This window comes from Piliocolobus tephrosceles, chromosome 1 (genome assembly GCF_002776525.5).
Source record: "Piliocolobus tephrosceles isolate RC106 chromosome 1, ASM277652v3, whole genome shotgun sequence".
Taxonomy (NCBI): domain Eukaryota; kingdom Metazoa; phylum Chordata; class Mammalia; order Primates; family Cercopithecidae; genus Piliocolobus; species Piliocolobus tephrosceles.
The window spans coordinates 151,899,353-151,914,502 of record NC_045434.1 but is presented as its reverse complement, the minus strand read 5'-3'; the positions used below and the strand labels follow the sequence as shown (position 1 = coordinate 151,914,502).

The 15,150-nt window shown below is 37.2% G+C and overlaps 1 protein-coding gene across 2 annotated transcripts in view; it reads right to left on the bottom strand.

The window, feature by feature from the left end:
• Positions 1 to 15,150, bottom strand: part of ANKRD13C (ankyrin repeat domain 13C) — a 92,353-nt gene that overhangs the window by 5,992 nt on the left and 71,211 nt on the right. The window contains exons 10-12 of one of the 2 annotated variants that reach the window (XM_023209570.3): positions 11,722 to 11,801; positions 9,696 to 9,794; positions 5,837 to 5,937 (exon numbers count right to left, since the gene is read on the bottom strand). In XM_023209570.3, coding sequence (XP_023065338.1) covers positions 5,837 to 5,937; positions 9,696 to 9,794; positions 11,722 to 11,801 — 280 coding nt within the window. The remainder of the gene's footprint in view (positions 1 to 5,836; positions 5,938 to 9,695; positions 9,795 to 11,721; positions 11,802 to 15,150) is intronic. The other variant, XM_023209580.2, reaches the window with a different exon arrangement.

Below are 15,150 nucleotides of genomic sequence, written 5' to 3'. Positions count from 1 at the left end.
AGAGTTGTTGAATAGTGTGGCCAAAGGAAAACCTCAATGAAGGGACTTTTCAGTAAAGACCTGAGATAAGAACAAACCATGCAGTTGCCTGGAGGAAGAAAATTCCAAATAGAAGAACACGAAGTACAAAGCCCTAAAAGGAAAGTATCTGGTTTATTCTCGGAACAGCCAGGAGGCCAATGTGGCTGCAGCCAAATGAATCAGGGGAAGATTAGCAGGCGATGAGGTCAGAGGGCAAATAGGCTGCCAGATAGGTGGGGTTTAGCCCAAGAAAAAAGACTTCAGTTTTCACTCTGGATGAGGTGGAAAGCCAATGGAAGGGTGTGACCAGGGCAGTAATGTAACTTGAGTTTTGGCAGATGTAGTGAGAATATAATACAAGGTGACAAGAGTGAAGAGGGAGATGTACTCCAGAAGCAGCAGCCAGAGAGGGAGGAAGAAAACCAAGAGAGAGTCTATAAAAGAAGTCAGAGGAAAATGGAATGGCTTGTCTCAGTTATTCATTGAGCCAAGGACTTCAAAATAAGAAAAGTCAAATCTTGAAGAGATTAAGATAAAAACAGATTCTAGTAGATTTAAAAATAAGGATCAATAATAAATAAAAGGAAGAGAGAATCTATAATGAACTAAGGGAGTACGCTTTTTATTCTGAGATAATTGTAGATTCACAAGCAATTTTAAGAAATAATAGAGGCCAGGAACAGTGGCTCACACCTGTAATCCCAGCACTTTGAGAGGCCACGGTGGGCAAATCATTTGCGCTCAGGAGTTTGAGACCAGCCTGGGCAACAAAGTGAGACCCCATCTGTACAACAAATACAAAAATTAACTGGGTGTGGTGGCTCATGTCTGTGGTCCCAGCTACTCAGGAAGCTGAGGTGGGAGGATGGCTTCAGACTGGGAAGCAGAAGTTGCAGTGAGCCGAGATCATGCCACTGCATTCTAGCCTGGGCAACAGCATCAGACCCTCTCTCGAAAAAGGAGAGCGGAGGGGAGAAAGAAAAGAAAAAAGAAAAGAAAAGAGAAAAGAACAGAACAGAGGAGAGGAGAGGAGAGGAGAGGAGAGAAGAGAAAAGAAAGAAAAGAGAAAAGAGAGAGGAAAGAAGGAAGGAAGGAAGGGAGGGAGGGAGGGAGGGAGGGAGATTTCCTGAAGCCTTTATTCAATTTTATCCAATTTCCCCCAGTGGTAACATCTTACAAATAATACAATATCAAAATCAGGATATTGACAGTATAGTAAAACATGATGAATATTTCCATAACCACATGTTGTTCTCATGTTGGATCCCATGGTGTTGCCCTTGTATAGCCACATTTGCTTCTCTTATGCCTCACCCCTTCTGTAGTCCCTGCCATCCACTCAACTGTTCATTGCTACAGTTTTTTTACTTCAAATACTTTATATAAATGGAATCATACAGTATATAATTTTGGGGATTGGCTTTCTTCTACTCAGTGTAATTCTCAAGCAATTCATCTAGACTGTTTCATGTATTAACAGTTCATTGTTTTTATTAGTGAATAGTATATTCCATGGTACAGGTGTATCATTGTTCATTTACCTGTTGAAAATTGTAGTTTTGGGCTATTACAAATAAAGCTGATAGAAAATAAACATTTGTGTACTTTTTGTGTGTATGTAAACATGCTCTTCATTTGTCTGACCTAAATGCCTAGCAAACTAATATAGCTATTCTAGCTTCTTTGCCTTTCCATCCAAACTTTAAAATAATCTTGCCTATGTCTATAAAAATATCTTGCTGGGATTTCTCTCTCAGCACTGCTTTAGCCATGTTCCACAAATTTTGATACGTTGCAATTTCATTTTCATTCGGTTCAACTTGTTTTATTTCCTTTGAGACATCCCTCTGACATAGAGATTATTTAGAAGGGTGCTCTTTAAATTTCCAGGTGTTTGGACGTTCTCTTGTTATTTTTCTAATATTAATTCCTAGTTTAATTCCATTGTAATCAGAGAACACACTTGGTATGATTTTCGGTTCTTTTATACGTATTCAGGTTTGTTTATGGCCAATACGGTCTACCTTGGTATATGTTCCATGGGCACTTGAAAGGCATGTGTATTCTGCTGCTGTTGGGTGGAGTATTCTATAAATGCAAATTAAATCCTGTGGCTTATGATGCTGTTGATTGTTCTATATCCTTGCAAATTTTCTGTCTGTTGTTTTATCAATGGTTGAGAGAAGGGTGTTGAGTCTCCAGTTATAATTGTGGATCTATTTTTCCTTTCCATTCTTTCAATTTTTGTTTCATCTATCTTGCAACTCTGTTACTTGGTATATATACGTTTAGAATGGCTACATCTTCTTCATAGATTGACCCTTTTATCACTAAATAATGTTCCTCTCTGTCTCTAATAATTTTCTTTGCTCTGATATCAGCCCTAATTTCAATATGGCCAATCCTGTTTTCCTTTGATTAATGTTTGCATGATGTATCTTTTTCCATTCTTTCACTTCTAATCTGCCTATATATATCATTATATTTCAGGCAAAGTTTATTAAAATAGCAGACAACTGAATCATGGTTTTTGTTTTGTTTTGTTTTTTATTGAAAAACAAAATGGAATGAGTGCAGTGGTGTGATCTTGGCTCACTGCAATTTCCATCAGCCTCCTAGGTTTAAAAAAATTCTCCCACCTCAGCCTCCCAAGTAGCTGGGATTACAGACATGAGCCACCGCACCCAGCCTGGATCATGTTTTTTAATCCACTTTACCAATCACTGTCTTTTAATTGGTATATTTAGACCATTTACATTTAATGGAACTATTAATATGTTAGGGCTTAGGTCTGCTATTTTATTTTTTGTTTTCTGTTCATTATCTCTGTTCTTCATTTCTGTTTTCTTTTTCTTGCCATCCTTAGGTTACCTATTTTTTAGAATTTCATTTTAATTTATCTATAGTGTTTTTGAGTTATCTCTTTGTACAGCTTCTATAGTGGCTGCTGTAGGTATACATTATTGTGTGTGTGTGTGTGTGTAAGTAAACTTATCACAATTTCCCAGTGTCAAAATTTTACCATCTCAAATGAAGTACACTTATCTCCCTTTATGTCCCTATACCTTCCCCCCATTTAAAATATAATTGTAAACAGAAAGTAGTAAGAGATAAAAGTAGGCTTTCAGATAGCTTGGCTGTGAAAAGCAAAGATTAAAGCAAGTGCTGGTGAAGTTACGGGGACTGTTTTTTTTGTTTTGTTTTGTTTTTTGTTTTTTAGTTTTTTGTCTGATTTTAAAAGGGGAGAGACCTGAGCAAGCCTAACAACTGAGAGGAAAAATGCAGTAGAGAGAGGTAGAAGGAAAACGAGAAACACGAAGTGACTGATACAGTTAGCTTATTTATTTTTTCTTTTTTTTTTTTTTGTTTTCCTCGAAACAGAGTCTCTTGCTCTTGTTGCCCAGGCTGGAGTACAATGGTATGATCTTGGCTCACTGTAACCTCTGCCTCCTGGGTTCAAGCGATTCTCCTGCCTCAGCCTCCTGAGTAGCTGGGATTACAGGCGCCCACCACGACGCCTGGCTAATTTTTAGTATTTTTAGTAGAGATGGAGTTTCACCATGTTGGCCAGGCTGGTCTCGAACTCCTGACCTCAAGTGATCTACCCGCCTTGGCCTCCCAAAGTGCTGGGATTACAGGTGTGAGCCACCATGCCCAGTAATACAGCTAGCTTTTTAAAAGAGCTGGGATAATAGATTCATAATACAAATGAAGACATTACTCAAAGAAGAGGGGCACTTCCAGTGAGACAGGAAGATAAAAGAAAAGGTTGGGCTTGGGGCAGAAAAGTCTGTATAGGGTGTTGGAAGCAGTAAGGGAGGTCCCATTTCTGATATTATCTTTTTGTATCAAAGGAAGTAAAAATCATCTGTGCTTAGGTTGTAGGAGGAAGTGGTTGGGGAGGATGAAGATGTGATGATGAAAGAGGATCAAATTTAGTCTGGGCAAAATGAGAGAAGAAGCCAATCAGAGAAAAGACCATTCATAATCAGCACTTAAAGTTCTGGCTGATTCTGAAACATGTAATTGAGTTAACAATAATTTCCAAATTTTTATAATTTATCCCAATTGTGTTTTTTATCCTAAATGTAGAAAAAGAAATGGTGAAAGATTAAACATACACAGGAGGAAGTTTTACAGGATTGGTTTAAAAGAAGGACAGTGAAACAAAAGAGAAATAGTTAAACAAATATCCCATAACTTTAAGTATACAAACAAAAGATTATTCCTTGTTAAAAATGTGGTTCTACATCAAAGAAATGCCTGCAAAGAAAGGATTACAGATTTTTTTCCTTCTCATATAATGAAAATATTTCCTTTGCATAAAAATAAATGTATTGTGGGGTTTGATTTGGGTTTAGAACTTAAAAATAGATGTGAATACGGAGATAGTTTGAAATTCTCATCTGTTTAACTCCTGTTCTCTATTCTGGTTTGTCATGGGTCTCTTAACAGTACCTAGAAGGGAGTCTAAAACTTGAAATATTTCCCTCACCATAGAACATGGCAGTGGAGTTTTAAACTTCTGCAGAAATGCTAACGTGAAGATCCCTTATGGCTATGGCACACAGCTCTGAATTGCATTAGTTTTCTAACCATTTCTGCCTAAGATCTTATCACTGATTTATCCAAGTAGACACTGGGTTCCTAGTGCTTTTGAATTGCAAAGGGCAACTAGAGGGACAATCTGAAAATCATTTATTTAAAAGTCATTTTTAATCTAGAAAACGTTTATTTCCAAGTGTGCAAAATGGTGAAGATCAGGTTTAATTTTTAATAATGAAAACATTTTGGCCTAAGTATTCTGAGACGTGGTTTTAAAAATATTGAATAAAACAAGATATATCTGAAGAATTACAGTACTCATTAAACATTGAGTGGCTGAATTGATGGATAGTGTTAAAGGATCTCCTGAAGCTTGAATTATTGCTAAATCTAAATCTAAACACCCAAAACACCTTTTAATAGTCTCTTCTTCCTCGGTTTCTGATATATTAGAAAGAAAAATATATGCAAAAATGACTGCTATTTCTAAAGATCATTGCTTAAGACGAAATTAAACATTTAGGGCTGAAAAATAAAATGTACGAGTATTACTTTATCCATCAACAGTGACTGCTGACTCCAGAAACATTCTAACTACACAGAAACTCAAAGCATAGCTGAAAATCTGGGCTAATCTCTAGTCTCCCTTTTTCACATGAAAAACATTATTACAATACATCATTTAGTTCACCCACACTTTTCTTGTGTGAAATAGATCCCTTACATTTAATTTAAATCAAGTAGAATAAGAATTCTCATCAGGCACTTTAAATATTAGACAAAACATAAATAAATGCATATAATTACTGAAAACCTTTACAAAAATGTAAGCAACTAGGAAATCTATTTTTCTTTAAAACAGCAGCCCCCAACCTTTTTGGCACGAGGGATCTGTTTCGTGAAAGATAATTATTCCACAGACTGGTTGGGGTCGGGGGAAGTTTTGGAATGAAACTGTTCCATCTCAGATCAGGCATTAGATTTCACAAGGAGCATGCAACCTAGATCCCTCACATGTGCAGTTCACAATAGGGTTCATGTTCCTACAAGAATCTAATGCCACCACTGATCTGACAGGAGGCAGAGCTCAGGCGGCAATGCTCACTGCCTGCTGCTCAGCTCATCTCCTGCTATGCATCCCATTCCTAAAAGGTCATGAACCAGCAGAGGTGTTGAGACCCCTGCTTTAAAACAAATTGCTTATTAAATGTTAATAAACAGCTCCATATTCCTAATGGACACTAAAATTACATCTAAATTTTTCTCTTACCTAATTTTACAGGAAAGCCTGGAGGAAGCTTCATCTGAACAAATTCTCTAAGCTTGTTAAAGTGCTTGAAGGGAGCTATTACTTCTAAAACATTCAATAATCTGAAAAATGGAAGAAGAAAAAAATGTTTTCATTGTTCAAATTGCTATGTGTCCTTATGCTTTTCAACTACATGCTTCAAACTTGGACAGTAGTATTGACTTCCAGATATTAAGGATGAATAAATTACACACTTTATTCCTCCTAACTTTTTACTCTATAATGGTTTGTAACTTTTGATTGTTCAGCCATAATTTTCACAGTTGTTTGATTTTAGGTCCATATTTAGATGGACTCAAAGCTAGTAACTAGATTCACTGTTTGGGTGGCTGATTTCCACTGTCAATTTATTGTGTGTGTAAAAGGCTCTTATGTGCTTAATATTCCTTGATTTCCTGCATATTTGATAAATGACTGCTTATCTTTATTATATTTAAAGGGAAATTTGACTTACATAAAATTTCAGGTTATACTATCTTTCCCTCTGAACTACAATTTCATAATATGTCTTAGCATTCTATATCATATTAATCATTATGCTATAATTTCTTTCATGTTTTGGTTGGATGCATTTCTTTTTTAAGTAGTAGTATTTTTCTTTCAAAAATGTCCTATGACTTGAATTCTTTTGTGCTTGAGAATATCTTCAGTTGCCTCCATACATAAATGAAAGTTAGAAATACTGACAGATCACACTTTTGTTATTCAGAAAAGCAAAGATATATGAAAAAATGTAAGGCCAGGCTGATTTTATCCCTTTTCTGCCAGGGTGCCTTTGGATTTCTTTATCAACAAATGAAGCCTAATAGTTAGATCAGGATAATTTTTGTTACTAATCATTCTGTATCAATTTTTCGTAGAACCTAACGTCATCCTATAGATTTAGTTCTTCATTACTGAGAAAATTTCTTCTATCATATTTTGAATATTATTTTGATTATACTTGGAGGCCTTTTAAGTAAAACATGAATGACTCATACTGAACCACTTTTGTCTTCCATACAAATTGCTTGTGTAATTTCTTTAATCTCTTCTTCTACTGAATTCACCAAGAGCTGTCAAAATTTAATTTTCAGTTACATCTATTCTATTCATTACTGTTTCTGCTGTATTTATTTTGTAATAGTGTCATTTAGTGCTCAATTTATTTCCTTAGCTTTACAATTTCCTTTTCATTTCATTTTACTGTCTTACATTCTCATCTCAGAAAGATCTACTTTACTGATTTCGTGTTCTTTCTTGTTTTCTATGGCATATATACGTAATTTTCTTTTTCTTTTTTTTTTTTTTTTTTGACCTTTTAGAACAAATTCTTTGGCATTTGTATGCTGTGTTCCATATTTCTTTTTCTTTTCTTTCTTTCTTTTTTTTTTTTTTTTTGAGATGGAGTTTCACACTTATTGCCCAGGCTGGAGTGCAATGGCGTGATGTCGGCTCAATGCGAACTCTGCCTCCTGGGTTCAAGCAATTGTCTCAGCCTCCCGAGTAGCTGGGATTACAGGCACGTACCACCACTCCTGGCTAATTTTGTATTTTTAATAGAGACAGGGTTTCTCCATGTTGGTCAGGCTGGTCTCAAACTCCCGACTTCAGGTGATCCAACCGCCTCAGCCTCTGAAAGTGCCGGGATTACAGGCGTGCGCCACTGTGCCCGACTCCTCATTTCATTTTCTTTTTCAGGAGTAGTGGTTATAACTGCCACATTTTATAAATTCTAAGATACTCTTTTTTTCATATAACATATCTGAAATTAGGATAACTCCTAAAATTGATGACATCTTAATATTTGCTGCAATTTTCACCTTTATTAGTAAGTAGAATATAAAATTGGTGAATCTTTGGCCAGGTGTGGTGGCTCACACCTATAATCCCAGCACTTTGAGAGGCCCAGGTGGACAGATCACCAGAGGTCAAGAGTTTGAGACCAGCCTGGCCAACATGGTGAACCCCATCTCTACTAAAAATACAAAAATTATCCAGGCGTGGTAGTGCACACATGCCTGTAGTCCCAGCTAATTGGGAGGCTGAGGCAGGAGGATCACTTGAACCTGGGAGACAGAGGTTGCAGTGAGCCGAGATTGCACCACTGCACTCCAGCCTCAGCAACAGAGTGAGACTCTGTCTCAAAATAAATAAATAAATAATAAAATAAAATTGGTGCATCATTGAGTCAATCGGATCCTAGATATGACAAATTATGGCAGATCTGTATGTGTAGCTAACTCTCCACATTTTCTGACACTTACCTATCTCTGACATAACTTGAAAGCTGTACAGAACATTCTATCTACTTTTCTAAAGCCTAGGTATAGGGAAAGCTCAGGTATGTACATACTTTTTTAAAAAAAATATGCACCCTGCTCTCTTCTCCAATCATTTTTTAAAAATGTATTAGGCCGTTAAAAAAATTAATGCATTAGGCCAGATTTGAAAGGGAAGGAACTAGTAAGAGAAAATAGCCCAGTGCTTCATCTCCTCCCTCCCACTTTAGTGAGGAGCCTAAAACTATCGTCGTATCAGTCAGTTCTTGCTACCCATCTCTCATTCCAGTCATTTTTCCAAATTGAATATTTTTAAAAAGGAGCATACAATGAGTACATGTTTGAGAGGATATATTCAATATGTTTACCAGAATATTGTTGAAAATGGTGACAAACGACAAATAACCAAATGTTTATCAGTAAATGAATGATAAACAGTATATCAACACTACAAAATACCAAGGAAAAAGAATAGACGAAAATATAATCACTGTAAAACTTCAAGACACACTCATTTTTTCTTTTCTTTTTTTGAGATGGAGTCTCCTTTGTCACCCAGGCTAGAGTAAAGTGGTGTGATCCTGGCTCACTGCAACTTCTGCCTCCTTGGTTCAAGCAATTCTCCTGCCTCAGACTCCCTAATTGCTGGTTTTACAGGCACGCGCCATATGCCTAGCTAATTTTTATATTTTTAGTAGAGATAGGGTTTCACCACGTTGGCCAGGCAGATCTCAAACTTGTGACCTCAGGTGATCCGCCCGCCTTACCCTCCCAAAGTACTGGTATTACAGACATAAGCCACCATGCCCAGCCAAGATACACTCACTTTTAAATGAAAACAAGAAACACACAGAACAAAACATGAACGATTCCCCCATTTTTATTTTAAAAAATGCAAAAATACGGATAACTCTAGTCAAAAATACACCAAATAACCATTAACTAGTGATGTGTTAAAACATCACATTTTATTCTGTAAATTTCCATACTTTTTGAATTTTTTTAAAAACAAGCATGTATTCATGTATTACTTTTATAATTTAAATAACCTCCTCGGCTGGGCATGGTGGTTCGCACCTGTAATCCCAGCACTTTGGGAAGGTGAGGTGGGTGGATCACCTGAGGTCAGGAGTTCGAGGCCAGCCTGGCCAACATGGTGAAACTTCATCTCTACTAAAAATACAAAAATTAGCTGGGTGTGGTGGTGGGCACCTGTAATCCCAGCTACTCGAGAGGCTGAGGCAGGAGAATCGCTTGAACCCAGAAGGAGGAGGTTGCGGTGAGCCGAGATTGTGCCACTGCACTCCAGCCTGGGCAACACAGCAAGACTCTATCTTTTAAAAAAAAAAAAAAACTACTCAAAAATGTATCTGATGAAAGCAGCAAAACTCAATACTGTTGCAAACCAGAAAATTTCCAGAACGGTGCACACACTATCAAATGGCTATTTGCTTTTCATTTCAAAGGTCTCAAATGCACCACTGGGGTACAAATATTATTACAGCCTTTAGGGTTTAATAGTTTCTTTCATAAACATTTGTAGTTAGTAACAAACTTACAACTCTATCCCTAAGGGAAATTCCTGGCTCATGGCTATCGTAGCTTTAAACGTTTTCTTACTCTCTTTGCACACCAATTCTCTACCCAGATGAGGAGCTCTAAAATGGGAGGAAAAAAAAAAGTTAGGAAACTTTTTCCATAGTCTATCACCTTCCTAAGAAGCATCTGTCATCTTTCAATGACATTCATTAATATTTCAATTTTTCTTACTGTCTGTAGAAATAAAATTATGCTAAAAGAGAATAAGATATGCATAAGAAATTAAGACAAGGGCAATAAAAAAGAATAGCAAAGAGTAAAAGTTCAGAAATTATCAGATCTAAACTAATTTCACATTGAATATAATTTTAATAATCACTATTTTAAGGAAGAAAATAATTAGTAAAAAAATTTTTAAGGTATCATTGTATATCTTTAAAGCCACTTATTCAATTCAACTTCTATACTGTATATTGCAGTCTCTTCACTGATTAATAAGAAATATTGTGAAGAATAAGGAATTCTATATTAACTATTATCAAAAAAAATTATCAATTTAGCATAAAGATCTAATTGGCTTTTATTTGCAGTTCCAGCACAGGACAGTACCTAATTCTGTGAAGTAGAATGAGCATTCCAATAAGCTGAACAGAGGAGATTATCTTTACAGACTGAAAAGGGCTGAAGTGGAAACAGTGGGGAAAGAAGATGATCTGGTTATTTCAAAGTTGCTTTCCTTATACAGTTAAAAAAACAGAAGACTTCATTACTATGCCGACTCAGGTTGCCTGGAATGTCCTTTTTTTTCTTTTTAAACTGGCCCATTTCAAAGTTCAGTTTAACTATGTAGTACTTAGCAGAAGTAACTACATTCTGGTTTGGTATGGTCTGCTGGTGCCTAGTGCATGCAGGAGGCTAATCTAATACAACAATCCACTCATAAATTTTGTTTAACACTATAAATTATTAAGGTGAGGCACAGTGGCTCATAGCTGTAATCCCAGCATTTGAGAAGCCGAGGCAGGTGGATCACTCGAGCCCATGAGTTTGAGACCAGCCTGACCAACACGGTGAAACCCTGTCTCTACTAAAAATACAAAAATTAGCCGGGCATGGTGGAGCGCACCTGTAATCTCAGCCACTTGGGAGGCTGAGGTGAGAGAATGGCTTGAACCTGGGATGCGGAGGTTGCAGTGAGCCAAGATCACACCCACTGCACTCCAGCCTAGGCAAAAGAGTGAGACTCCATCCCCCCCCAAAAAAAAACTATAAAAATATTAAGATGGAAACATCTTGGAGAAATTAGAAAAATACAACAAAACTTTCAATAAGAAAAAAAAATGACAACTTCTTCCTAAACAGGAGCAGGAAAGTAATATTTTATATTTTATTCTCCACCAAAAGGAAATAATGGTTGACCAGGATACACTTTTTACTTATCCATTTATTAAAAATAAACCCTTTCTTTATTCATTCATCATTCTTTCAGTCAATAAATATAAACTGAGTATGAGCTATGTGGTAGGCACTCTACTGTTAGTAATACTACATCAGCAAAGGTCCTATGGAAGGATGGTGAGTAGTCTAGCATAGGTTGAAACTAAAGGATAATGACAGGTGAGGAGCTTGGAAAGGCAAAAAAGAAGATAAATAATGAATGGCCTTGCACACTATGCTAAAAAATCAGGATAATCACAAAATAGAAAAGCTCATCATACAATGGGAAATCTCAAATAAGCAACTGCCCTGTGCAATTTCCTACATCCTATTTCCTTAGAACAGTGTCCTTTAGTTTTTTAGGTGTGTATAAATTGACAGGAGGGATACAGAAAGAAAGATCTACAACCATTTGCAAGAGTTTACATAATTTGGGACACTTTGTCCTTATTATACTTAATCCATATTTTTAAAAGGTAGAAGAATTGCTTCAGTCAAAAATATATCAATAATTCTCTCCAAAATAATTTTACACCTAAATATTCATGTATTCAGTTTTTACAAATTATTCTTTCTAAAAGTCAAATAATACATAACAAAAAAACTTACTTTCCATTTTCAGCAGATATATATTCTTCCCATGTAATAGTGTTCTGAGGAGGAGGTGTAAGAGACTGTCTTCGAATCGGCTGCCAAAAACAAAAATAAAGAAAGAAAGTGGGGGTGGGGGAAAAGAAAAATGTTATTTTTTAAATATAAGATGAAAATATATAGTAAACGATTAAAACTAACAATCTACTTAATCTCTTAATATAATACTTGAAAAGGTTACTTCCAAGATCATTCCATAGTGGTTTAAGTTCTATTGGTAATATTTATTAACATTTTTTTTCTAAATCCCAAAAGGACAAATATCAAAGTAATAACACCCATTCATTGAATGTGTCAATCATCTAAAATGTTCCTAGCATCATACTAGCTGCTAAACATAGGAACTACAAAGAAGTGTAAAAACTAACTCTGGGCCAGGCCCAAGCATGGTGGCTCATGCTTGTAATCCCAGCACTTTAGGAGGCCAAGGTGGGTGGATCACGAGGTCAGGAGTTCAAGACCAGCTTGGCCAAGATGGTAAAACCCCGTCTTTACCAAAAATACAAAAGAATTAGCCGGGCTTGGTGGTGAGTGCCCGTAATCCCAGCTGCTCAGGAGGCTGAGGCAGAGAATTGCTTGAACCCAGGAAGCGGAGGTTGCAGTGAGCCGAGATCGTGTGACTGCACTCCAGCCTGGGCAACAGAGCGAGACTCCGCCTCAAACAAACAAAAAAAAACCAAAAAACTCTGACTTCAAGGAATTTACAATTCAGTTAGAAAGAAAAGAAAAAAAATACAGACATGAACAGTTAACCAGAAATATGAAAGAGCATATTAAAGGCCAAATGAGATTACAGAAAATAGAAAATATGTCAGAAATGATAGGAATCTTCTGTGGGGAATAATCAAGACTATGCAATTGGACTTCAGATTTAAATGAAGATGAAACAGAGTGTTTTTAAAACAGAGAAAATTAAAGGTAAAAAACACAAGGAGACTGATTTAAACTCAGATGGGAAGTTTAAAACGGAGATCAACTTAGATGGTAAAAATTGCAACGGTCAGATTTTAAAACTTTCACCCTATCTTTGCTAAATATGAATTCCAATCACTGTAAGATGAACTGGCAATAAGGAGCTAAACTCTGGAGCACAAGTGGAAATTGGAAATTCCTGGGCCAGGTGGAATGGCTCATGCCTGTAATCCCAACACTTTGGGAGACAAAGATGGGAGAATCACTTGAGTCCATGAGTTTGAGACCAGCCTAGGCAATAAAATGAGGCTCTGTTTCTTAAAAAAAAAAAAAAAAAAAAAAAAAAAAAAAATCAGCTAAGTGTGGTGGTGCATGCCTGTGGTCCCAGTTACTTGAAAAGCTGAGGCAGGAGGATCACTTGAGCCCAGGAGGTTGATGCTGCAGTGAGCCAAGATTACGCCACTGCACTCCAGCCTGGGTAACAGAGTAACACCCTGCCTCATAGGAAAAAAAAAAAGAACTGGCCAGGCATGGTGGCTCATGCCTATAATCCTAGCACTTTGGGAGGTCAAGGCTGGTGGATCACTTGATGTCAGGGGTTCAAGACCAGACTGGCCAATATGTTGAAACCCCATCTCTACTAAAAATACAAAAATTAGCCAGGCGTAGTGGCTCACACCCGTAATCCTAGCTACTCAGGAAGCTGAGGTAGGAGAATCATTTGAACCCAGGAGGCAGAGATTGCAGTGACCTGAGATCATGTCACTGCACTCCATGACCCAAGATCACGCCACTGCACTCTGGACTGGGCAACAGAGCGACTCTCTGTCTCAAGAAAACAAAACAAAACAAAAAAAAACCTCATACATTTTTAAAAACAAATTGTTTTTCAATTGCTAATGAAAATCTAACAGGACTATGGAGCAAAAAGATAGTAAGTGAAAGACTAATATAAATAATAAGATGATAACATTAAGAGAGGGTCTCATTCAAGAAATGTGGTTTTACATATAATTAGTGTAAGATGTTAATGAGCTGTATATTAGAGTTGTTAAAATCAAGGACTGTAAAGACAGAAAATTGAGTTAGAATCCCAGCTCCAATACCTGGTAGTTGTGTGAATTTGTGCAAGTTGCTTTCTATTATGTCAACTTAACTCACCTGCAAAATGGGAATTGGGCCACTAACTCATAGTTAAAAATTAATGGAGATAACATATGTAAAAAGCTTAGTGCAGGCCAGGTGTGGTGGCTCATGCCTATAATCCCGGCACTTTGGGAGGCCAAGGCAAGTCAATCCCTTGAGCTCAGGAGTTCAAGACTAGCCTGGGCAGCATAGCAAAACCCCATCTCTACAAAAAATACAAAAAAAAAAAAAAAGTACCAGGAGTGGTGGCACACACCTGTGGTCCCAGCTACTTGAAGGGCTAAAGTGGGAGGACAGCTTGAGCCCAGGACATGGAGGCTGCAGTGAGCTGAGATCATGCCACTGCACTCCAGCCTGTAGGACAGAACAAGACTGTCTCAAAAAAAAAAAAAAAAAAAAAAAAAAAAGAGAGAGAGAGAAGCAGTAAATGGAGGAAAAGTTTTTTCTCTGTCCTCCCTGTTTTCTGCCTAACTACAGAATATAAATTTTGCTTCACTGGAGATAACCTGTACTCTTACTGGCTCAGTGACAGCACCAGAGGAATCTGCAAACCTTACTCCTTTCCTGTCCTTGGAAACCTAAAATCACTTTCGTTTGTCCTGTCATTTCTCTACAAATTTATTGTTCTTTGTTGAAGATGCTATATAAGTTGAGTTCTAAGCCACTATTTTGAGTTACTTTTTTTTTTTTTTTGAGACATAGTCTCACTCTGTTACGCAGGCTGGAGTACAGTGGCATAATCTCTGTTCACTGCAACCTCTGCCTCCCAGGTTCAAGCAATACTTCTGCCTCAGCCTCCTGAGTTGGGATTACAGGTGTGCATCACCAAGACCAGCTAATTTTTGTATTTTTAATAGAGATGGGGTTTCGCCATGTTCGCCGTGCTGGTCTCAAACTCCTGGCCTCAAGTGATCTGCCCGACTCAGCCTCCTGAAGTGCTGGGATTACAGGTCAGCCACTGTGCCCAGTCCTTGAGTTACTTTTCATTGGGGTTTCTCGTGTGGTGTGTGGCACGCATTAATAAACTTGTGTGCTTTTCTCTTGTAAACCTGTCTTTTGGTACGAGAGTCCATATCAACTAAGAACTAAGTTTGGAAGAAGTTTAGTTTAGTTTCCTTTACAGTATAATGGAGGCCAAAAGAAAAGACTGTTTCAATATCAAACTACAGAGACTTTGAGGAGAAAGAAGCCTGAAAAAGGCCATAAATTTTGTTGGTTAGAAGTCACTGGTAATCTCTGACCATGGCCACCATGTCCAGCTAATGTTTTGTATTTTTTAGTAGAGACGGGGTTTCACCATGTTAGCCAGGCTGGTCTTGATCTCCTGAC